Here is a 23,761-nt window from a genome sequence, read left to right on the forward strand (position 1 = left end):
AATATATGACCCTAAATGGCAGAGAGGAGTTAAGATTGCAGGTGGAATTAAGGCTGTTGTTAATCAGTTGACCCTCACCCAGAGATATTATCCTGGATTATCCAAGTAGGCCCAAAGTAATCATAAGTTTCTTAAAAGTGGAAGAAGAGGTAACAGAAGAGGAAGTGTTTCAGTTTGAAACGGACTCAACCTGCTGTTGCTGGCTTTGAAAATAGAGGAAAAGGCCTGAATGAATAAATGTGGGCAGCTCTAGAAGTTGGAAAACACAAGAAAATGAATTTTCCCTTGAGTCTCCAGAAAGGAATGCAGCCATGCCAACACCTTGATTTTAGTCCAGTAGGACCTATGTCAGATTTCTTATGTGATATTGCCAAAGTGCAGTTAAAGTAGAAAATACACACACACACACACACACACACACACACACACATATATATATGTATGTATGTATTTATGTGGATAGTAGTTCATTTAGAAGTTGCTGGTCGGGCATGGTGACTCACGCCTGTAATCCCAGCACTTTGGGAGGCCAAGGCAGGCAGATCACCTGAGTTCAGGAGTTCAAGACAAGCCTGCTCAATGTGGTAAAACCTTGTCTCTACTAAAAATACAAAAATTAGCCAGGTGTGGTGGTGGGTGCCTGTAATCCTAGCTACTTGGGAGGCTGGGTCAGGAGAATTGCTTGAACCTGGGAGGTGAGGTTGCAGTAAGCTGAGATCGTGCCATTGCACTTCAGCCTGGGCAACAGGAGTGAAACTCCGTCTCAAAAAAAAAAAAAAAAAAAAAAAAAGTTGCTCTTGTGGGTAAAAAGCAGATTGAGAAAGAGGAAGAAAGGAAGCAGGAAAGCAATTAGAAAACTTACAGTGGTCAAGGTGAAATGGCTTTAGCTCAGAAAAGATGGTGGTAGTGAAATGAAGAGAAGTAGATGAATGTGCATTTTGGAATTAAAGCTGACAGATTTGTAGTATGAGCGGTATTATGGATGACGTTGAGTTTCTGAACTGATCCACTGAGTGGGTAGCATGCTGTTTTACTGAGATGGGAAGGGATGGGCCAGGATTGTTTTTGGGGGAGAGAATCAAGATTTCTGTTTGTTAAGTTTGAGATGCCAAGTAGACAATTAATGGAAATGTCAAGTGGGCAACTGAATAAAAGTGTTATAACTCTTAAGGATGATGGATTACTTCACATAGCACACACTGGGCTCTGTCCTTTATTTGAGCTATGACTGTTAAAAGCCTGAGATGTATTTACAATTAATAAAACACCTGCTGGGTGCTGTCGTTTGCATTCTGGATCTTCAGCTTATTACCTGATCCCCATGAGTTTCCATTTCTACAACACTCATGGTACCATGCTCTTAGGATTTTGCTGAGCATTAAGTGAGGTCGTGCCTGTGTTACAGCCTTTATTAGTAAGTTCCCCCAGGTCTTAGTTCTTCTCTAGAAACACTGCAAGGTATTTGTGTTTTTCCTTGAGATGAGGAAGTGGTGAGAAATGAAGAGAGTAGAGTAAGGCAACTCACATAAAGTCCTTAGAGACTAGAATTTGGTTGTGTGAGGATTTAGGAACCACTACAGCTTTCTTTAAAGTGGAAACATGAGCTTGGCGTGGTGGCTTGTAGTCCCAGCTACTTGGAAGGCTGAGGAGGGATGATTACTTGAGGCCAGGAGTTCAAGACCAGCCTGGGCAACATAGTGAGACCGCATCGCTTAGAAAAAGTGGAAACATGGCTAGGGCAGTATTCAAGGAAAGCAATCAAAATTATCTTTCAGATATATATATATAAAATATAGAAAATATTTTAAAATATATGTACTGTATAAACATATATATGTATATTTGACATTTCAGATGTACAGTAAACCACTGATCTCTCCATTACTCCCATATTCTTAAATTCCTACTGCAGTATATGTAAATTATGTATCCATTAAGGGTCAGAATGTTATGATACATCATTATTCATTTTTGTGTTTTATCCCCAATAAATAGCTAGAAAATCAATTCATTATTAAATACCGGAGACACAGAGTAGTATAAAATACAAAACTGTTTTCTACTAAAAAGCGTTAAGCTGAAATATGATTAGATCTCCTCTGGTAAAACATTGGGAAGTACAGTTCTATTTAGTACATGTTTCAGCTACAGTTGATGTTTATCACTAGGAAAAAAGCTTTGTTGAACCTGCTTTTCTACATGAGTGAACCTTTTACTCAGCAGGATATTTGGAAGAGACATTAAAGTATAAACAATAGTTTGGTAAGGTCAAACCTGGGTGCAAGAGAAGGCTCGTGCTCCCTCTGGTGGTGATAATATCTTACTATTTTAGTGAAAAGTACTGATACTGTGGAAGATGAGGCTGTCGGGGTGATGTTCTCAATTACACACAAAACATGTAAGTCTGGTGCGTAAGTGAAGATATAACATGAACCCCCACCCCCAACCCAAAGTGCCTCCTGAGCGATCTTAAGCAGCTAAGTTGTTCATCTCAGTGGCTTCCTAAGGCTTCTTTGATTTGGAGGGGGAGGGAGAAGAGTAAGACATCTAATTAGATTTATTTTAACCAGTCAGGAATGTGACAAAGAATGACTGGGATATTTGTTAGGAACTTTGAATTCCTTAAATAAAGATGTTTTGTAAATGTACATATTTTCAACTCTAAATTTCCTTTCAGAGGAGTGATCAGTATAAAGAAGGACAAAAAAAAAAAAAAAAAGTAAAATACTGCCATATTTTTTAGTATAATATACAAAATATAGTAAATATATTATTAGATAATGTATTGCCCATAGTATACTTTTAGATAATATAGTTGAATAGTTTGGGGACTATATAAAATGATTATATGCAGTGATGGAGTTTAAATCCTTTGTAGATTTATGATATGTCTGTTTTAGGGTTTTGGAATAAGGGAAGTGATTTGTGAATGATGTGTCATCAAACTAATTTATCTGATTAAAGTGGAATATTTGTATGTGGAGGAGGGATGCTTTTGAAAAATACTGGACTAATACTGGGCTGCATGATTATTTTCTATATAGGTCGTACCTTTGGATAACTTAGGTTTCTATTTCCTTTCCTTAGGAATTTATTTGGAGAGTTTAAGTAAAACATCGGCATAATTAAGTGCCTCAAATTAAGAAAAATGACTGCTGAAATTCCACAGCTTTCTAAATCCACACCAAGCTGCAGATCATGAATTCATCCTAAATTATTGATTAAATGTGTGCAGATGTAAGCATAAAAATAATACATTCCTCATTAACAAGCAGCTTGTGTTGACATTTGTGAAATCACAGGTGGTCTAGCAATCAGAAAATTAGCATTTTTTAAGCTTTGGAACTTTTCCTTGCCTTAAAACTGTTTGAAACTACTGGCCACGTCAGAACTTAGTTTATTTAAAGATATGACTTTCATGGTGCTATAGAACGTAAAGATAAAGACTAAACTCCTTAATCTTTTAGGATCAATGTTTATGGCTAGAAGGACTGATGATCGCATTCAGCTTAAGATAACATTTCTCAGGCCAGATGCAGTGGCCACGCCTGCAGTCCCAGCACTTTGGGAGGCTGAGGAGGGCGGATCACGAGGTCAAGAGTTTGAGGCCATTGTGGCCAACATGGTGAAACTCCGTCTCTACTAAAAATTAGCTGGGTGAGGTGGTGCATGCCTGTAGTCCCAGCTACTCGGGAGGCTGAGGCCGGAGAATGGCTTGAACCCAGGAGGCAGAGCTTGCAGTGAGCCGAGATGGGGCCACTGCACTGCACCCTGGGTGACACAGAGAGACTGTCTCAAAACAAAACAAAACAAAAAAAAAAAAAAGAAGAAAACAAAGATAACATTTCTCTAATTCTTCTGAGATGGGAATGAAAAGCATTTCCTGTGGAATTACAATCACAGTATTTTAAAAAAACAAAACAAAACATGAAAAGACTCTTATTTTTTTCCTGATAACTAAGGTAAGAAATTCTCCTGGCTTAAGAAGATCAGAAAATATAGACAAGCATAAATAAGAAAATAAAATTACCTGCAATACCAGCATTCAGACATATCCACTGTTATCATGTTATCAGTTTTTTAATGTATTGTTCATAGTCACTGTCTCTCACCCCTAGGCCGGTTATCATGGGGTGTGTGTCCTCCTGGCCACTCATAACTTTTCTCATTCTCCCCATGTCCGCCCTAAAAGCATTCAGCTTTGAATTGCATGCCCTCACATGATACCACTCACCACTTCCGGTAATTGTCATCAACTGCACCCTGGGTCATTTTCCTCATTCTTTTAAGATTGAGTTTCTGCTTTACTGTCACTCTCTCCAGCACTATTCCAGTACTCACATAATGGATCTTTATAATAACTTGGCTTCCACTACCCAACCACAGCCACTGAATTCCTAGGTCATACCCTTAATCAGTGGTTTCCCAACTGGGGGCAGTTTTGCTTCCAAGGGGACATTGTCTACAGACATTTTTGGCTGTCACACTGGGGAGGTGCTACTGGTGTCTAGAGGGTAGAGGCCACAGGTGCTACTGATCATCCTATAGTGCACAGGACAGCCTCCTACAACACAGAATTAGTATGGAAAATGTCAGTAGGGCCAAGGGTGGGAAACCCTGCTGTAACTAGAAGACAGCTGATATGTCCACTATCATACCTTCCTGAAATAAGAATAATGATCAGTAGAACAGCTTCCTAACCTGGATATTATGGAATACTTCAGACTCTTGGTTGACTGTGAGAAGTAGATCCTGGGGTATAGTCACAGCTGAACCATCATTCTGTCAGAGTGGAATAACACCTTAGTGCTTTTTAATATTAGCACCTTCTCTGACAGTATCATTTAATGGGGTTAACATATTATCTAGCAAATCAGACCAACCAAATGTAGGAAAGGCAGAGTCCATATAGGACACCAAGGAAGCAGTTTCTATGATTTTTAAGAAACATACAATTTTTTTTTTTTTTTTTTTTTGGCACCGGCTCTCGTTCTGTTGCCCAGGCTGGAGTGCAGTGGTGTGATCTCGGCTTACTGCAACCTCTACCTCCCAGGTTCAAGAGAGTTTCATGCCTCAACCTCCTAAGCAGCTGGAATTACAGACACATGCCACCACACCCAGCTAATTTTTTGTATTTTTAGTAGAGATGGGATTTTGCCATGTTGGCCAGGCTGGTCTCTAACTCCTGACCTCAAGTGATCCACCCTCATTGGCCTCCCAGAGTGCTGGGATTACAGGCTTGAGCCACCATGCCCAGCCTAATCTTATTCTTATAACAAAGAACATCTACATTTAACAATACCATATTTGGTCTGAGACCAAGATTTCATCGCTTTTTCATGTTTTGTCTCATCCTGAGTTAATTAAAAGGTCTTTATAGACAGATCATTTTTTCCCCCCTGCACAAAGGAAAAGCCATTTGGTCAGTGGCGGGAAAGTAGCTTAGTGTATTCTGTAGGTTCAGAAAGCCCTACCAGAATACCATAGTGGTGCCCTTATGAACTGAGAAAAATGAAAGCATTAATGATATCATACACTAAAAGCAATATTGAGCCCCCCAAATGCTAATGCAGATTAATCACATAAAATTCCATAGGATCGGTGGCTTTTAATTGTTATTTGTTCTTTCTTTTGGCCTATTACTCGATCTCTGTTCTCTTAAAGGGACCGACCAATGAAAGCTTATTTTCTCACTATGAAGAAAAATCATTGTGTCAACAATTGCAGAGATAATAGATTACTAGTATTCGTTGCTACAGTGGGAGTAATAGTTGATACTACAGAGAGTACAAACACTTGAATGCTGACTGAAGTTTTCATTCTAGGAAATTAAAGACAGTAGTATAATATCTACTCACATACTTCTTGGAGAAAAGATTTGCAGAGTCAATAGTTGGGGATGGAGAAGGGCGTAAAGAGGGTGGCAGCATGAGCCAAGGCCACAAATAGGTCCTAGCATTTGCTGGCCCAAGTTTTGTTGCAGAAATGCAACACCAGATGTAACATGAAAGATGGGTCATTGGTACAGTCTGCCATCAGGGCCAATCCCACCAGTTGCTTTCTCTTTGTGGTGGTTGCTTCTTGTAGGTAATCACAGATCATGTTGGGACTTTCTAGAATCAGGATGAGTTCTTCTTTTACCATTACTTACAAATATCTGGAAAGATCAGAAACAGACGCCCTGAATCATCCTTCACTGTACAGTTACCACTGGAGGGGGAGGCATATGGCCCTGCAGTTCTGAGGTCTTTCATTAAATGAAGCTCTGGTTATCACTAGGTTTTATGATTTTCCTTCAGCGGCAGTAGCAGCAATTTAGTTGCTGGTGTCTTTATACTACCCATCACAATGGCTGTCCCTGTCCAGTCTTTCCTTGTCTGTTCTCAGCTGGCAAATAAGAACTTCACAGTCTGAAAACTATTAAAGTTAGTTATTAGGTTGTGAGATGAAGCATGTTCGTAGAGATGAATGTTATTTTCTCTATTTATAGGAGAAGCCCCGATATCCAAGCAAAAGAAGAGTTATGGAAGCACATTCAGTGAGTAATAGGTTTTCTTTCTCATTGTTTTAAAACCCACGTAGTTTTAATGCAGTTGGAAGAAAGACTGCTGGTACTGAGAGGCAGCCTCAGCGTGATGCCTGCCAAAGCCATTGCCACCATGTGTAGCAGGCACGGGGAGCACATGGTCATGGTGCCTTACCATATCAGAGCCTATCTACAGGCAGCCCTGACACCTCCTCACCTTGGGTCATTTAGTCTCGCCTCTAAATGGACCCCAGACAGGCCAATAGTTTACAAATAAATACCAAGGAAAACAAATCCAGAAGAAAAAAGACACCCACCACAGGGGAGAGAAGCAGATCTTTTATAGGGAAATGGGGAATGGCTGGAGTCTGAACGTAGAAAAATTGAAAGAACACAAAAGAGCTACAGAAAAGGTTTTACCCCTCCTATTTTTCCTTGAACACATTTTTAGTTTTTATAAATTTGTATTGGTTTTACTAACACTGTTTTGGGACAAGGTTAGAAAGGGAAAACTCAGCTGCCAATTGTGAAAGATACTAGCATTTATACCAGCACCACAACTATCATTTTCTTGCTTATTCCTTTACAGAAAGGAACTTGTGGATCCATCCGGATTGTCAGAAGAACAATTGAAAGAGATTCCGTACACTAAAATAGAGTGAGTGCCTTTGAAAATCTTCTCACAAAAGCTTTATTAGTGCTTGTGAGTAATCCATTCTAATTCTTCAGTTGTGTTCCAGGCAGTGCTTTAATTTGTCTTTACATTTTAATCAAAATTAGGTGACAGTAGCAAAAGAGGAAGAAAAGTGTGTATTAAAGCTACTTATTCTACACTATAATCACTATCATGTCTTGTTAGCCACCTCTTTGTACATGGTAGGTACAAGGGGGCTTTTCCTGATTAATGTCAGTTTCGAAATAAATTCTTTTCTGCGATTCTCATTGATAAAGTTTTTTATCCATTATTTTACACCAAGAGAATTATGTTGACCATAAAACTCTCATATGAGCCCAGTCCAATCTCTGGCATAGAAGCAGCAAATTGAACAGGCTTCATGAAAGCACAGCAGGAGTCCCTAGTCACCAGTGTAAGAGGAGCCATACCTGTTGGCTGTGTTTTCTGCCTTGCCAGAACTTGGTTAAGAGAAAGTGAGTGCCTGCTTTGTTCCCCTTCTGCAGCTATGCTGCTTTCCTACCACAGTTAAATAGCAGGTTGGTACACCCCAGCCACCCTCTGTCCCCCTCTTCAGGCAAAGATTTGAATATTCATTTGTTTTTAATTATTAAGGTATAATCAACAAATAAAATTTGTGTATGTTTACAGTGTACAATGTGATGTTTGGATATATGTATACATTGTGAAGTGCTGAAATCAAGCTAATATATCTATCACCTCACATACTTTTTTTTTTAATGGAGAGAACACTTAAGGTCTACTTTCTTAGCAGTTTTCAAGTGAAGAGTGAATTCTTAATGTTAGTAGCTAGGACACTGGACCAACTTTTTCCATTAGGAATGCCATTTTGTCTGCATTATAGATTTTGTTTTCTTCCACGCTACTAAAAAGAATTCCACTGTGAGGAATAATTTCATTTAAAATTTGGTGGTTAAAAAATATACATACACACACACATATATATACACAATATATACACAAATAACTATAAAGAGCTTCATTTTCACATATGGTCAAGGGAGCATTTTTCTTGTGAAATTTAAGTCACTCAGGCTTTCAAAGCCTAGAGGAGTCAAGTTCTTTTTAAAACTCTGAAAGTTGCTATTCTTTTGCGGTTTCAATATTAAGGAAGAACTCCTACTTTTCCTCTTCTGACTTTGGGTGTTTGTTCCCATTTTTTTTGGTTGCTTGTTCAGGACACAAGGTGACCCAGTCCGCATCAGGCATTCTCATTCGCCACGAAGTTACCGGCAGTATCGCCGGTCCCAGTGTTCAGATGGGGAGCGATCAGTTCTCTCGGAAGTGAAGTAAGTGGGCAGGCCAGAGCCATCACCATCATGGCTCCAGAACAGTGCAGTCGAAAAGAACTTTACTTGCTCATGGAAATGTTTTATATGTACACTGCAGTACTCTTCCAACTTAATTTCTGATTCTAGGTACTGTTCCAGTCACTAATTCTAAAACTCATTCTCTGCAGTTCAAAAACAGATCTTGTACCACCGCTTCCAGTGACTCGTTCTTCGGATGCTCAGGGTTCTGGGGACGCTACAGTTCATCAGGTTAGTAATAGTAAGGTTTGAAGAAGGTGTTGTATTGATGACAATTTTGAGAAGCATTTTGTGCTTTGGAAAGTTCCTTTGGGGAGGTAGGGCAGGCAGTGAAACCTTAATGTCATTCTGAGATTCTGTATTTTAAAAGAACGTGTAAAAATCATGGAAGGAAAAGTGCATGATCAAGAACCTTGGTACAATCTGGGAAGAGTTAGGAATAACAGGTAGAGGTAGTGGGGCAAAGCTGACGATAATAAAGATTGTAAGATTGTTTGGAGCCAGAATAAAGAAACAATTGTTTCACTAATTAAAAAGCAACAATAACAACAGGTATTTTGAGCCAGAGAAACAAAGAGAAAGTGACAGACTCACATTGTTAACTAATAGCAGACAGAAGAATTACTTAAGTCCTGTTTTATTTCTGTCTTTTCCATCACAATTACTTTCATTCTGGAAATGTTTTCAAAATGTAGTTAAAAAGGAATTCAGAGACAGAACACCTAGCTGCCTTAACAAAATCACTTTAACACTTAGCTGAATTTGATAATCAGGGGAGCACTGTGGCAAACATAGTTCAGGAAGGGTTTCATACCACCTCTCATAATGTATTTTTTAATAAGATGGGAAAAAATGTGGGCTGAATAAGACAGTTGGATGGATTTATATCTGGTTAAACAACCACTGTAAAACTCTAAAAACAAAGTTGATGTGTCTGATGGATCAGGGTCAGCCCATTGTTCGTCGTGTTGTGGTTTTCAGTGTCGTTTGATCATGGATCCTTTAGAAAAGCCAGTTGTATCTACTGACTCTCATCCCAAAAAATGCATGTAAGCACATGTACAGTTTTTGGATCACGTAAGAAGCCTGACACCAGCAGTATCTATCATGTGTGGCCCTTTTTGTTTTTATCAATGACTGGAGCAAGGCCTGTGCTAATTTAAGTTAGGTTCCCTAAATAGATTCTGAAATGGAAATCTGCATGCAGGAAGCTTGTTAGAAAGTGCCCACGGGATCCACACTTGTTGGGGAGAAAGTGAAAGACGCGTTTGGGCAGAGGCAAGAGCTGATCCCACAGGGAGCTCTAGAGTTGAGATGGCTCTTCAAATTCATCCTACCGTGAGACAGGGGGGTTGAACCTTTACACATTCACACTCACCGCATAGAAATCACTGGGTAAGGGATGTTCTGGGAGGGGGGTTCTCTTCAACTGAGGGCAGTTCCTGGGGAGGGGCTCAGTTTTGAGCTACATGGCAGGCAACACTCCCAGCAGCTGGAGAATGAATGCCTCAGTCTAGAATGGAGGTCTGCATGGTAAACACAGCTTCTACTATAATCTGCGTAATATTTGATGAGATCAGCCTGGGAGAGCTAATAGGTTGTCCAAATAGACATTTGGTTTAAAGTTGACAGTACTTTTTCAAAATTATATTCATGATTAAGTTTAGGCTTTGCATTCTGACTGACCTGAATAATTTGTGTTTCATCTCTGCATACTACTTGTGTAACTTTAATACTGCTAAACTTCTAAGCCTCAATTTTTATACAGTGTAGATAACCTACCTCCTACGGTTATTGTGATGATTAATAAGCAGTTATCATTTGTTTTTTTTTTTTTTGTCTTAAATTTTAGTTGGTTTCAATACAAGTAGTAATTTTTATTTCCACTCAGGAATTAAAAAAACTTACACACATTCTAAGTTGGAAGAATAGCTTTCACTTTGCGGGACACAAGAACTCACATGCATCTTCTGATCAGTGGCACTGATTCTAAGCCTGTCTCCAGAACACTTTTGATTTTGAATTCAGTAAATATCCAGTGAGCCCATCTAAGGAATGTCAAGCACTGGTCTGAGCAATCAGCAAACCATGGCCTAAGGGCCAAATCTAGTCTGCTGCCTTTGTACAGCCCAGAAGCCAGTAATGGTTTTTACACCTTTAAAGGGTTGTTTAAAAGCAAAACAAAGTAACAGTAACATGTGACACAAACAGGATGTAGTTTACAGTCTGGCTCTTTATAAAAAAGTTTGATGGCCCTAGCCTAGACCTGGAGGCATAAAAGTAAACAGTTAAAACAAATAGGAGTATGCATTACAAAGAAATGCCTGAGCTAGAGGAGCAACAAAGTGACCTCACTTTGCATGTTTACGGTGTTCAGAGAAGGCCATCTCAGAAAGTGGCATTTAAAGCTGAGACCTGGCAGGTGAGGAGACAGCCATGTGAGTGGCTGCAAGGCTGATGTAATCAGAGTGAGGAATATAGGGAAAATGCTGACTCTGGAGAGGGCCTGGGTATTTGAGGAGCTGAAAGACCAACATGCACTGAGCATGAAGGGAAAGGCAGATAACACAAGGCCTTAAAGGCTGTGGGAAACATTTGGATCTTATTGTTTTATTCCAAGTGCTTAAAGGAAGCCACTCATCTCATTGGCTGCCATGCGGAGAAGGGGCTGGAGTGACCAATGGAATCTAGAAAGGTGCATTTCCTAATGCAACTTTTAAGTTCTAATTTCCACCACAATGCCACCAGAGTTCTGGCAGTGACCTGCCCTACACCTCACCTTGCCTTTTCACGCAAAGGCTGCTAAGAATGGGGAAGAATAGCAACTTAATTTCTTAAGGTCTGCAGAGTGGACAGATTCAGTCCTAGACAAACAACATAGTACTTATTTCAGGTCCTCTCCTAGCAATCTTTTCTGGTAATTCTTCTGCTATATTTTCCTCTCACATTCACTGGTGTCCTCTTCTGACCTCTGGCTATCCAGAAATCTTCCATCCCAAATAGACTGGTTCATACTTCCCATGATAGGCAGAATAATTATTCCATCAGTGCTTTTTGAATGTCAGTAAAACAAATTAAGCCAGTCATAGGAACAGATTAAAGGTAACTGCATTTTAAAAGAGGGATTTTTTTTTTTAGCTCAAACAAATCTCAAAATAGATTGGGACAGTGTAGCCCATTATTTGTGGGCATATACATTTGGGGAAGGAAATATGCTTGCCAGCCTGATACACTAACAATGTTAGGCCATCTCTTGGAAGTAACAGCAGGAGGGGTTTGCGTAAGAAGGAGCAGATGTGAGTTAGTGTCATTCTCAGAGCCTCCACCTGTGATGATGGGAGATGTGTAAAACCTAAGTTTTACAAAGTAGTGGATTTGGTGCCCAGGCTCTGGTAATCAGCTGCCCTGTTTCTCCATACGAGACAAGTGATAGGGGCTCACAAGACATTGTTCCATTCATTGACTGCTGAAAATAAAATCAGGGGATTATAAATTGCCTCCAACTCTCTCCATCACTATTCTGTTTGCAAAAGTGAGAAGGTTGAGAGCCTGGTTTGGGAATTATTAACAAAAGTAATGACAGATTTGGGTGAATTATGCCTAATATTCATGAATAAAATCGTTATGAATGTAAATGTCAGACTAACTTTGTATATTAAACAAAGATTAAATACAAACTTTGTTTATTTTGCACAACTATTTAGAGGGAACATTTATTGAATAGCTTTTGGTATTATGAAACTTTTGAATTAACTCGGTATCTTCAATTTAAGAGCAGCTTGGTTTCTGATGTAATTAAAATACTTCATTTGGTTGTTTTCTTCTGAATCTTTCTGTATTTTTCAAATATATTTTATTTTAGAGAAGAAATGGGTCTAAAGATAGCCTGATGGAAGAAAAACCTCAGATATCTCCAAACAACCTGGCTGGAAAACACACAGCAAAAACAATAAAAACTATCCAAGCTTCCCGCCTCAAGACAGAGACTTGATCCTGATGAAGGGTCAAGGGTAGGGGTGGGAAGGTTGTGTGCACCACTGGTACTTTCGAAACTGTGAAATAGATACCTTGATTCAAATCTCAGACCTGCGAGTATTTCAGCATAAGACAATGTTATATTTTGCCTTTTTTTTTTTTTTTTTGAGATGTTACCACTGTCGCCCAGGCTGGAGTGCAGCAGCAGCACGTCAGCTCACCACAACCTCCATTTCCTGGGTTTAAGCGATTCTCCTGCCTCACAGGCGTGCGCCACAATACGTGGCTCTTTCTGTATTTTTAATAGAGACAGGGTTTCACCATGTTGGGGGCTGGTCTCAAACTCCTGACCTCAAGTGATTGGCCTGCCTCAGCCTCCCAAAGTGCTGGGATTATAGGCATGGTTTAACTACAGCACAGTCGTGCTGAAGCACCTTTTTGTTTGAACTGGAAGAATAAGTATTTTGTAAAAATTCACTTGAAACCGCATTTTCGTTTCTGGAACAGGATAGCAATCATTCATTTCTGACTATGTTGTGTCTGTGTCCACCACAACCAAGACCAGATGCATCTGATGAACATTCTGGAAATCTGAACTGCAACTAGCCTGCTGTGCAATAGTACAAGTGGGAGGACGTCTTCCCAGCTCTGGGGTGGTTCTCAAGTAGCGCCCAGATGCAAAAGGACTGAGGCATCACTTCCAGACTGCAGATATTTTTATTCATATAGTTCTTTATAATACTGTATTTTGTGGTGTTAAGTTCCACCAGTTATTTACAAATGATGTAAAAAGCTTTGTTTTTAAGTGTTAATTTCTAAAGTGTTCTTGTCTTGTGTTTTCAGAAGTCTATGTGGATTTCAGTTGATCCCTCACCCCAAACCTCAAATGATCTATCCACCCTGCTTGGCCATCTAACTCACCTGCTCTCCCCAGTGACTATTTTGGACCTTTCCTCTCCATAGATGACTTTGCAGTCTACGGGGAAAATACTTACACAGGATGTCTTACATCTCCCCCTTACCACATACAGTTCTCTCCACAGCTGCCAGCAGCCCTAACCTTTTTGTCTCTCCGCCTGTGCTTTGGATGCTCTCTCCCAGCCTTTTCAGGATCTTTGTATCTCCTCCTCCTATATTAATGTATTCAATCATTCTCTCAGCTAGATCCTTGCTACTTCGTTTTAAATTTAAAACTAAGACTAAAGAAAACTATCTTTCATAACTACAACCCCCCACCCTCTAGCAACTATGATTTTCCTCTCATTCTCAGCCAATCTTCATGCAAGGAGTTATCTTTAGTCATTGCCCTCAATTCAACTAATCCATATCTTAAGTGATTAATATCAATCACTGTGTCACTTAATCCCAGGGATAATTTTTAGGATATTCTTTTGCTTCTTTAATGTAATCCTATTTTGCTCCTACCACATACTGACCACCCTTTCTAGCTTATCATGCTTTACCTTGCCATTAGTGGAGTTTCTCTAACTTCAAACCCTAGGCCCTCTTCCTCTACCCCGGGTAGATACCATTTATACCCATGGCCTTAAGGTTTATTTCTGTAGTTTAGACTACCGAGTAATGTGCTACTGCAAAAAGACCATTTGGATTTCTTAAAGGTAATTTAAGAATTCAGCTGTTTAAATGCTGCTCCCCAACTGGATTTATAGTCATTATGCTCATCAGTGTGCAAGCTCGACACCTAGCAGTTATGGACACCTCCACTATTACCAAGTCTAGTTGGCTCTGTCATCGAACTATAAACAATTTTATTTCACTAATTTTACTAGTGCAAGATGGTCTCTCGCCTAGACAACAATAAGCAACCTAGTTCAACTACCTTTTTTTGCAAATCTGATTTTCCACCATGGACTTATCTTGCTTTAATAAAGCCAGAGGGAGCCTGAAGTGGTGTGTCTGGCTTCTTTACCTACCTCTTCAGCCTCATTTTGTAACACTCCCACCTCCCATAATAGCCATCTTACATGCCTCAGTAAACAACTCAATTCTGAAACAAGGCACTGAAGAGGGAAAGCAGCCAAAACTGTCACCAAAGTAAGTGGACTTATGGTATCTTTTTTCTAGCCCAAGCCTCTGCATGTCATTTCCCCAATTTTGCCTTGTGAAAAGTATGACACATACCTTTGGTCTCAACTCTTTCTCAGGTTTCCCCAAGAAAATCCTATCATGAAACTCATAGTGAAGTTTTACATGTGATGACATTCCCTCCACTCAACTTTGTTTCCAAAGGGAAGAACTGTGTTGTGCTCGTCATCGTGTTCTTAGCTCCTAGTACAGTGCTTTCAATAAATTTTTTGAATACCTGAATACATTATTTGTTGTTTCTTGCAAAGTGAAGGCAGAAGATATGCCAATATTAAGTGTACAATCTAGTTGGAGGGAAAAAATGTATGCATTGGGTGCAGTAAAGCACACCTGTCACTAGAATCAGTCTAGTTCTCGCCACAATTTTTGAGTCACTGGAAGAAAGTACATTTCTCTTTGGGCCAAACACAAGCTATTGTAAGGCTATTAATTATGGTGACAACAGTGAAAACTGATCAAAAAAGAAGCCCTCCTCCCTTATAACTTTTTAGAAACAGCTATTTCTGGCAGTTAATCACTTAAAACACAAATGTCAAAGTGCATTAATATATTTATTCACATCCTCACTGTCTTAAGTGTGTATTTACAGACTCCAACAGGCAGTTATGTCAGAAATCCTCAGACTCCCGGCAATTTCAAATGAGCCAAGCAACTCTTGTGAAGACCAAATTTTCAAACTCTTCACCAAGGACATCCTAAGAGAAAAAATAAAGTACTCAATTCGGCAGCAGATATTTTTGTGTAACATTTTAATCAAGAACTTGGTAATTAATATGCCTGCGATTTGACAAGTTTTTAAAAAACTCAATGACTACACATAAAAACAATTCTTAAGGGATCCAGAATGCCAGTACTATGCGTATTTATTTCCCTGGGCTTCTCAGGATGTATCAGCAAAACTTTCCCAAAAATAAGCTGTGCAGTCTGTCCCATTTGTTAACTCACCTAAATAGCTACAGACGGAGCAACACTACGAATGTACCACTAACGTTAATACTCACTAGAGAAGGAGCCCCAATCTAAAAGGTGATAAAAATTCCCATTACAAAGTGCTTTATGACATATCACCCTACCTTCTGGTCACCTTTGTGCTCCAAGATGGTATTGAGCTAGCAGCAGTCTACACTTCAGGCATCCATCTTCCACCTGAACAAAAATTAAAACTGGTTAAGACAAACCATACACTTGTGGCTGGCGGGGTCAAGATCACGCGTGTAAATGTAAAAGCAGCAACTGTTACTTATGCAGCTCCTACACCAAAGATACCAAATTCAAGGGCAGGAAAAGGCTGCAAAGCGTTTAATTTACGCCTTTTTTGACACCACATTCACTAGTTTCCAAAGTGAATGGGCAACACAAAGGCTGACACTGCGCGAGGTCGGCTCTAGGACATAAGGTTGTTGACTGGCTGACAGTAATCTTCTGATTACAGCCTAAAAACGAACACTACATTTCAGAGAAATTTTCTATTTAAAATCCGACTTAGTAATGAAAAGTGAAATGAGATGCGTTTTAAATGGCGACTCGTCTCGCACCAACGTGAAAACTCACAAGCAGGGTAGGTGATCACTGCCGCCGAGTACCGCATATGGAAACAGCCGTCACCAGGCCCTCTGCTTTTAAGTTATTTTACCCGGGGGCAGGGCAGGCATAAAGTCAGGTAAGGCCTTTTCACTAACGAAAATAAAACCAGGCTTATCTGGAGAACTCCCGGGCATAGTCGATGATCTAAACACAAATCCACCAGCTCCCCGTTTCCAAGCTTGGGAACGCAGGCGCGAGGCCAGGCCGCTTACCCTTCACGCGTTCACGGCCCCGGACACCTCGGACACGGTCCGGCCGCCGCAGTCGACTCACCAGACTCAGGGTGGCCGCGTTCCCCTGCCCGGCGCCCCGGCGTGAGAGACCACGCGGCCACAGCCAAGCGCCATCCCGGAAGACCCAGCGCAAAAACCACGCCAAGCTCGCACCAAAAGGAAGAAAGACCGACCTGCCGTCCCACAATCCTTTTCTAGAAGTGGAAGGACCCACTGTCCGAGGGCGCGAGGGGGAGCGAGCTGTACCATCGGCCGCTGCACTCTCGCGAGACGCCGCCGTGTGGCCGGAGGGAGAAGTGACAGTGAGGGACCGAGGGGCGGGGCGTGTCACCAAGGGAAAGAGGAGCCTGGGTTCTCAGCCTGAGTCACCTCTGCGGTTTTGTGACCAGTTCTTTCCATAGAGGAAGTATCCAGACCCCCCCGCCCCCGCCCACCCCGCCCAGGGTCAAGAGCATATTGTCAGTGCTGGCAGCAACAGGAGCCCAAAGGACTTTAGACCACGTGTTTTGGGACCCGACAGAATTCATGTCTCCGGCTGAGGAAGAGCAGGGTCATTCATTCGAAAGATATTCAGTCAGCACTTACTATGCACAGGCCCTGGCCTGAGTGCCTGGGAATCAGATGTGGGTGAGCCAGGCAAGGTTCCTGTGGTACATTCTGCTTGGGTGAGAAGGCCACTGACCAGGTGAGCCCGGATGCTGAAATTCCACAATGTAAGTGCCAGGAAGGCAGCAAAAGAGGGTCATGCCATGGAGCAGCGCTATCCAATGGAAACAGTGTGAGCCATGAATGTAATTTTAAATTTTCCAATTGCCACATAAAATGTAAAAAGAAGGCAGGGTGCAGTGGCTCATGTCTGTAATCCCAGCACTTCGGCAGGCTGAGGCAGGTGATCATCTGAAGTCAGGCGTTCAAGACCAGCCTGGCCAACATTGCAAAACCACGTCTCTACTAAAAATACAAAAATTACCCGGGCTTAATGGCGGGTGCCTATAATCCCAGCTACTTGGGAGGCTGAGGCTGGAGAAATCGCTTGAACCCGGGCGGGGTAGAGGCAGAGGTTGTGGTGAGCTGAGATTGCGCCGCTTTACTCCAGCCTGGACTAAAGGGTGAAACTCCGTCTCAGAAAAAAAAAAAAAAAAAAAAAAAAAAAAGTAAAAAGAAACAGGTCAAATTAATTTTAATAATAATCCAACCTATGTTAACTATTTCAACAGGCAATCAATATAGAATTAATGGAATTATTAAGATATTCTTTTATATCTACTAAGTAATAAAAATCCAGTGTATATTTTATACTTCCAGCACATTTTGGTTCAGACTAGACACATTTCAAGTGTTCAGTAGCTCATGGGGCTAGGCATAGGAAGACTGGAGGTGAACTTGGAGCAGATGTGTGAAGGCGGTTATGCAAGATCTGGGGACAGGAGGCTTTGGACAGTGTGGCTGGAGTAGAGTAAGGAGTACAGAGTGACAAGATGCAGCTGGAGAGCCAGGCAAGAGCAAGGCACTTAGGGTCTTGTCACATAGGGTAAGGTAATGGGATTTTATGCTGAAATCTTAGAGTTGATTAATTATCACCACAAAAATAAAGCAGAGTTCGTTAATTGGCTTTTTTCCTGATAACCATAACTCCTTGAAGGGACAGGAGTGGCAGCAAGACAAGTTGTATGATGACAACTAGGTCTCCATGTTTCTCTAAGTTGCAGCAGAGATTCATCCAGAGACCAGTCTTAGCACCTTTCGTTGTTTCTTGGAAGCCTAATTCTATAAAAGAAAGAAAAAAAGAGAAGAAAAAGAGCTTATCTCCAAATACATCAAGTTATATACATTAAATACAACTTTTTGTATCTCAGTCATACCTCAATAAAGTGGTTTAAAAAAAAGAAAAAAGAAAATTCAGGCTCACAGCCCAGTGGTCATCACACAAAGACTAGCATGAATGATAACAAAATCAATCTGGAGACAATGACTGTACAGAAGTAGTAAATGTATAATTATTACAAGAAGGTAAGTAACTCCAGACTTCATTAGGAAGTCACTGTAACATCTGGGGCAGAAGGCAGGTTGTGGAAGGAAGGCAATACCACCAAGACTGTCCTTTAAAGACAGCGAAAGGCACAGTGTGGGGATTATAAAACACCTTAGTCTTGCCTTCTTGCTAGGCAAAGTCGGTGACAAGTTTTGGCTGTGTCCTCACCCAAATCTCATTTTGAATTGTAGTTCCCATATTCCCCACGTGTTGTGGGAGGGAGCTGGTGGGAGGTAATTGAATCATGGGGTTGGTTGCCTTCATGTTGTTTTCGTGATGGTGAATGAGTTCTCGGGAGATCTCACCAGATCTTTACTCTGCTCTTCTTCCTGCTGCCATGTGCAAAAGGATGTGTTTGCTTCCCCTTCCGCTATGATTGTAAGTTTCCTGAGGCCTCCCCAGACATGCTGAATTGTAAGTCAATTAAACCTTTTTCTTTTATAAATTATCCAGTCTCGGGTATGTCTTGATTGGTAGCATGAGAATGGACGAATGCAGTGAGAGAGGAAATTTTCTTGGACTGGGGCAGCCAGCATACCTAGGTTTATATCTCCCTCTGACATTTGCTCCCTTAGGTATGTGACCACCATTGTGAACCTGAGTTTCCTCATTTAAAGGTAATAACTACACACATGTACTATTTAGGTTAGTTTAAATAATTAAGAAAGGTTTGTGGAATCACATAGCATTGTGTGTGGTACATAATGACATCCAATAAATGACTCATATGAGCTAGACTTTTCCTCTCTTTTATCCCTACCCCATATATGGAAACTTCTTGGATTGAGTTCTTATGAAAGGGGAAAACATGCTGTTTTTCTTTTAATGGCTTTACATTATTGCTCCCACTTTCCTTTTTTCTCTTCTTCCCTTTGTATCTGCTCCCCAAACTTTCCAAAATTAGGCAGAGGAAAGGCATTTGTGTTAATTTGTTATGGTAGCAAGAGCAACCTAATATACCCTATAAGGGGTAGACAGTAAGTGAGCTTTATTTGTTACTCCACCCTTTCTTGTCCTATCCTGATTTTTTCATTAGGAGTGGAAGTGAGAGTTTTGCATTTTAAAATAATTAATCCATATAAAGCTGACTTTTGCTTATAGTGAGTGCTAGGGATAACCAGTTGTTCTAAGATGGTTTATCAATAGCTCATCCTTTCTACACAGATCTACCATGCCACTATCATCACAGATCAGGGTTTTTTTGTTTGTTTGTTTTTGTTTATCTTTCTTTTTGTATGGATGTACCTTTACACTGTCTATTCTGCCCTACTGGTCTATTTGTCTCTCCTGTGTCAATATTACACCATCTCAATTATTATATTTTTATAATGTCTTGATATTTGCAATGGCAAATACCCTGCCCTCCCACATCCATATCACCACCCAGACACCATTATCTTTTTCAGGGAAGTCTTGGCTATTATTGTCCCTTTTCTCTTGCACATAGTTTTTAGAATTAGATTGTAAAGTTCAGTGAATCGAACTGGTCCACTTTTGCTTTGACTTATACTCCTTCTACCTTTTGGTAATCATTGTTTGATGATGCTTGTCTTCAGGATTGTGCTGCTAAAGCCATATTTCATCTTTTCATTGAACTTTACAATCTAAAGATTGTTGGGATTTTTATTGGAATTGCATTGGATCTGTGATAAACTGAAGGAGAGTTGACATCTATATGAAAATGGTATGTGTGATAGTTGATTTTATGTATCAACTCTGGATCACAGGATCCTCAGCCATCTAGGTAAACATTATTTCTGGGTGTGTCTTTGAGGATGTTTCCAGAAGAGATTAGCATTTGAATCAATAAACTGAGTAAAGGAGATTTACTTCCTCATTGTGGGTGGCATCACTTAATCCTTTGGGGGCCTGAATAGAACAAAAAAGGGGAGAAAGAAAGGATTTACTTGCTGTTTGCCTGACTCTATCAGCTGGAACATTAATCTTCTGCCCTCAATTCCCCTGGTTCTCAGGCCTTTGGAATCTACACCACCTGCTCTCTGGCTATTCCACTGGCATTCTTGGGCCCCTAGCTTAGAGACAGCATCTTAGCACTTCTCAGCTACCATAATTGCATGAGCCAGTGCTCCTAATGTTTCAGCATGTGTGTATGGTGTGTGTGACACTTTTATGCCTTTTTTATTGTTTATTGGATTAGGGAAGTTTCCTTCTATTTCTACATTGCTAATAGTTTTTTTTTTTTTTAATTGTGAGTGAATATTGAATTTTATTACTTTTTCTGTCTCTATGGATGAACATATGGGTTCTTTTTTTGTTATTTTGGTGAATTGCATTAATACATGTTCTAATATTAAACCAATTTTGCATTTCTGGAAGAAACAAAACATGTCATTTCAAAAAGTATTCTGTTTAGAGTTACTGCAGTTCTGTTTATGGATGAGACTGTAGTTATTTTTTTATACTGTCTTTTAAAAATTTGTTAGTAAAATTACATAGATATCTACTTAACATTAATAATTTGTTTCTGAAAATTAGATGTTCTGTTCAAAAACAGAGTCTATTTCTCTTTATTTTAAATGGCAAAATTATAATGGATTACTTGTGAACCCAAACGAATTTCCTAAAATGTAAGTAAAATATGGTAAACCTATATTAAATTTGCTTCCTGACCCCCAAATAATATAGTTGTTGACAAATAGTTGCTTTGTTAGCAGTAATAGAGTTTCTTTCATTGTAATTGCTTTTCTGCTTGTTTTGCTTCCTTTTCTATAAAGTTCTTCAACACTTTCTTGACTTTTATTCAGTCTCATTGTTATAATTAGGAGGAAGATGTGGTGGTGGTGAAGAAATATGAAAGTCACTCTAGAAATGTGTCAGAGAATGATTCACACTGAGGATGAAACAGTAACGCCTCTTGTATCATCAGTGGCATTTGTGTGGAACATCCCTGTCACTGATATTCAGGATGCTTTTGGATATGCTGACACATGATGCTGTCATATTACTAATTGTGTTTATGATGTATCTCAAAGCATTTCCTACACTCTTTTTTTTTTGGTTGTTGTTAAAAATGTTGTATTGAGTTTTGGGATCTAAAATATAATTTTTTTCTATATAAATATAGTCTGAAATGTTGTATGATGTTATGGTCCTAAATACAAGAGGTAACTTAGTGGGAAAATATAAATCTGTGGAGTATTCCTGTACTCGCTTTATAAAGTAATCTGAAGAACTATTCCTCTCTTTCTCTTACCTGAAAGTTTTTGTGTAATGTCAGAATTCTTTTTCTTAATTAAAAAATTCCACTTTTAAGACTAAGTCCAGTATTTTCTTTGTGGGACAATTTTAAACTACTGATTTCAATTTCTTTAATGGACACAGGACCGTTCAGGTGTTCTAGTTCTTTGGTCAGTTTTGTTAAGTTTAAGTTTCTAGACAAGTATACATTTCCTGCACGTTTTTAAATATGTTGGTAGGAAGTTGTTCCTTATAGTATCTGATTATCTTTTGAAATCTCTGCTTTTCCTTCAGGTATGTTTCTTTTTCATTCTTAATGTGTGCTAGAGGATTGTGCATTTTATTAGTAATTACTTAGTATTTTAAACTTCATTGATACTACTTTTTCTGTTAGCACAATTTATATCCAGCATTTATGTCACTTTAGCAATAATAAATCACTCCACATTTGTTAATCAAGTTCTTTTCACTTTCAGATTTAAGAAAGTTTTGTGGGGGCTATTTATGCTTGCACAGTGTAACATGGACATTCCATGTTGTTCCAATTTTTGCACAATATAATTTTTTTCATGCTGTGCCTCATTATTAATATCATGTCTTTTAAAATTTCCCTGGAGATTTAGATTAATCATGTAAATTATATGTAAAAAGAATATTGAAGGAAAAACTGTCTCTTTGTTGTGGGTATTTGATTTTAAGATAATGTTTAAAATCATTGTGTAAATTATTGAATGTTAAATATCAAAATGCTGAGCAATTACTGCTTACGTAAGAATTACAGTGCACATACATATGTCCAAAGTAAAAACAATATATTTATGAGTAGTGGGAACTATGTAAGTCTAGCAAAATGAAAACCTAATGATCATCCTAAAGCCCTGAGTGCATTGTGCAGAGTATCCACTGGTGCTGGAAAGCTTACTATGAGTCAGGTGAACTGGAGGATAGCGTCGTGAATGCTCTCAAATGCCGCAGTAGCGGAAGATCCATTTGTCTCTGGGGATTGCAATATTGTATATGTAGTTTAAATTAGCCAGTTTATATTCACACTGGCATCATTAATTTTACCTCTTCTAATACTTATTACTACAGTATTTCCTAATATATTTAAATGTTTTTCAATGTTTTACCAATTAACTTGGCCATATTGGTGTGTACCAGCTACATATCTGTTTCTAAGTATTTTTGCATTTTCTTCTTTGACTTTTGAGTTATTTAGAGATGTATTTTTAATTTCTACTGTATGGCATCTTTTTGAATGTAAGTTATATTTTTGTTATTTATTTTTAATAATAATAAGTAATAAAGCTATAAGATTTTGATTTTTTTGAAATTTGTTTTAGGTCCTAATAGGTGGCTAGTTTTTATAAATATTCTGTGGTCTCTACTTGTTGTATGCTATGTTCCATAATATGTCCTTTGGATCTAGCTTATTAACCATATTAGTCCAATCTTCTATATCCTTACCGATTTTTAATCTCCTTGATCTATCAGCTATTGCATGTTTTAAGGTTTCCCATTATGATATGGATTTGTTAATGTCTCCTTGTATTTCTGTCATTTTTTGCCTTCTCTCTCTCTCTCTCTATATATATATGTATATTTTTTCTTTTCTTTTCTTTTCTTTTTTTTGAGACAGAGTCTTGCTCTGTTGCCCTGGCTGAAGTACAGTGGCGTGATCTTGACTCACTGCAACTTCTGCCTCCCAGATTCAAGCAATTCTCCTGCCTAAGCCTCCCGAGTAGCTGGGATTACAGGTACGTGCCACTATGCCTGGCTAATTTTTTGTATTTATAGTAGAGATGGAGTTTTGCCATGCTGGTTGGCCAGGATGGTCTTTATCTCTTGACCTCGTGATCCACCCACCTTGGCCTCCCAAAATGCTGAGATTACAGGCGTGAGCCACTGTGCCTGGCCCCTTTTTCTTTTTTAAAAAATTTTTGAGACAGGGTCTTATTCTTTCAGGTTGGAGTGCAGTGGTTTGATCTCGGCTCACTGCAACCTCCACCTTCCAGGATCAAGTAATCCTCCCATGTTAGCCTCCTCAGTAGCTGGAGACTACAGGTCCACAACATCATGCCAGGCTAATGTTTATATTTTTAG

General features: G+C 39.5%; 2 protein-coding genes and 1 non-coding gene across 4 annotated transcripts in view; 1 reads left to right on the forward strand and 2 right to left on the reverse strand.

Moving 5' to 3' along the window:
- Positions 1 to 23,761, reverse strand: part of SRP19 (signal recognition particle 19) — an 823,764-nt gene that overhangs the window by 698,113 nt on the left and 101,890 nt on the right. The gene's annotated exons all lie outside the window — the stretch shown is intronic.
- The window catches only part of EPB41L4A (erythrocyte membrane protein band 4.1 like 4A), a 275,596-nt gene that overhangs the window by 241,467 nt on the left and 10,368 nt on the right, over positions 1 to 23,761 (forward strand). The window contains exons 19-23 of one of the 2 annotated variants that reach the window (XM_050793057.1): positions 6,491 to 6,538; positions 7,116 to 7,184; positions 8,399 to 8,509; positions 8,680 to 8,761; position 9,335. In XM_050793057.1, coding sequence (XP_050649014.1) covers positions 6,491 to 6,538; positions 7,116 to 7,184; positions 8,399 to 8,509; positions 8,680 to 8,761; position 9,335 — 311 coding nt within the window. Of the gene's footprint in view, positions 1 to 6,490; positions 6,539 to 7,115; positions 7,185 to 8,398; positions 8,510 to 8,679; positions 8,762 to 9,334; positions 9,336 to 12,392; positions 15,248 to 23,761 lie in introns of those variants that run through there. The other variant, XM_050793056.1, reaches the window with a different exon arrangement.
- On the reverse strand, positions 15,843 to 15,975 carry LOC126957780 (small nucleolar RNA SNORA13). Its single transcript, XR_007726948.1, has one exon. It is a non-coding gene; the product is annotated as a small nucleolar RNA SNORA13 (small nucleolar RNA).

This window comes from Macaca thibetana, chromosome 6 (genome assembly GCF_024542745.1).
Source record: "Macaca thibetana thibetana isolate TM-01 chromosome 6, ASM2454274v1, whole genome shotgun sequence".
NCBI classification, from domain to species: domain Eukaryota; kingdom Metazoa; phylum Chordata; class Mammalia; order Primates; family Cercopithecidae; genus Macaca; species Macaca thibetana.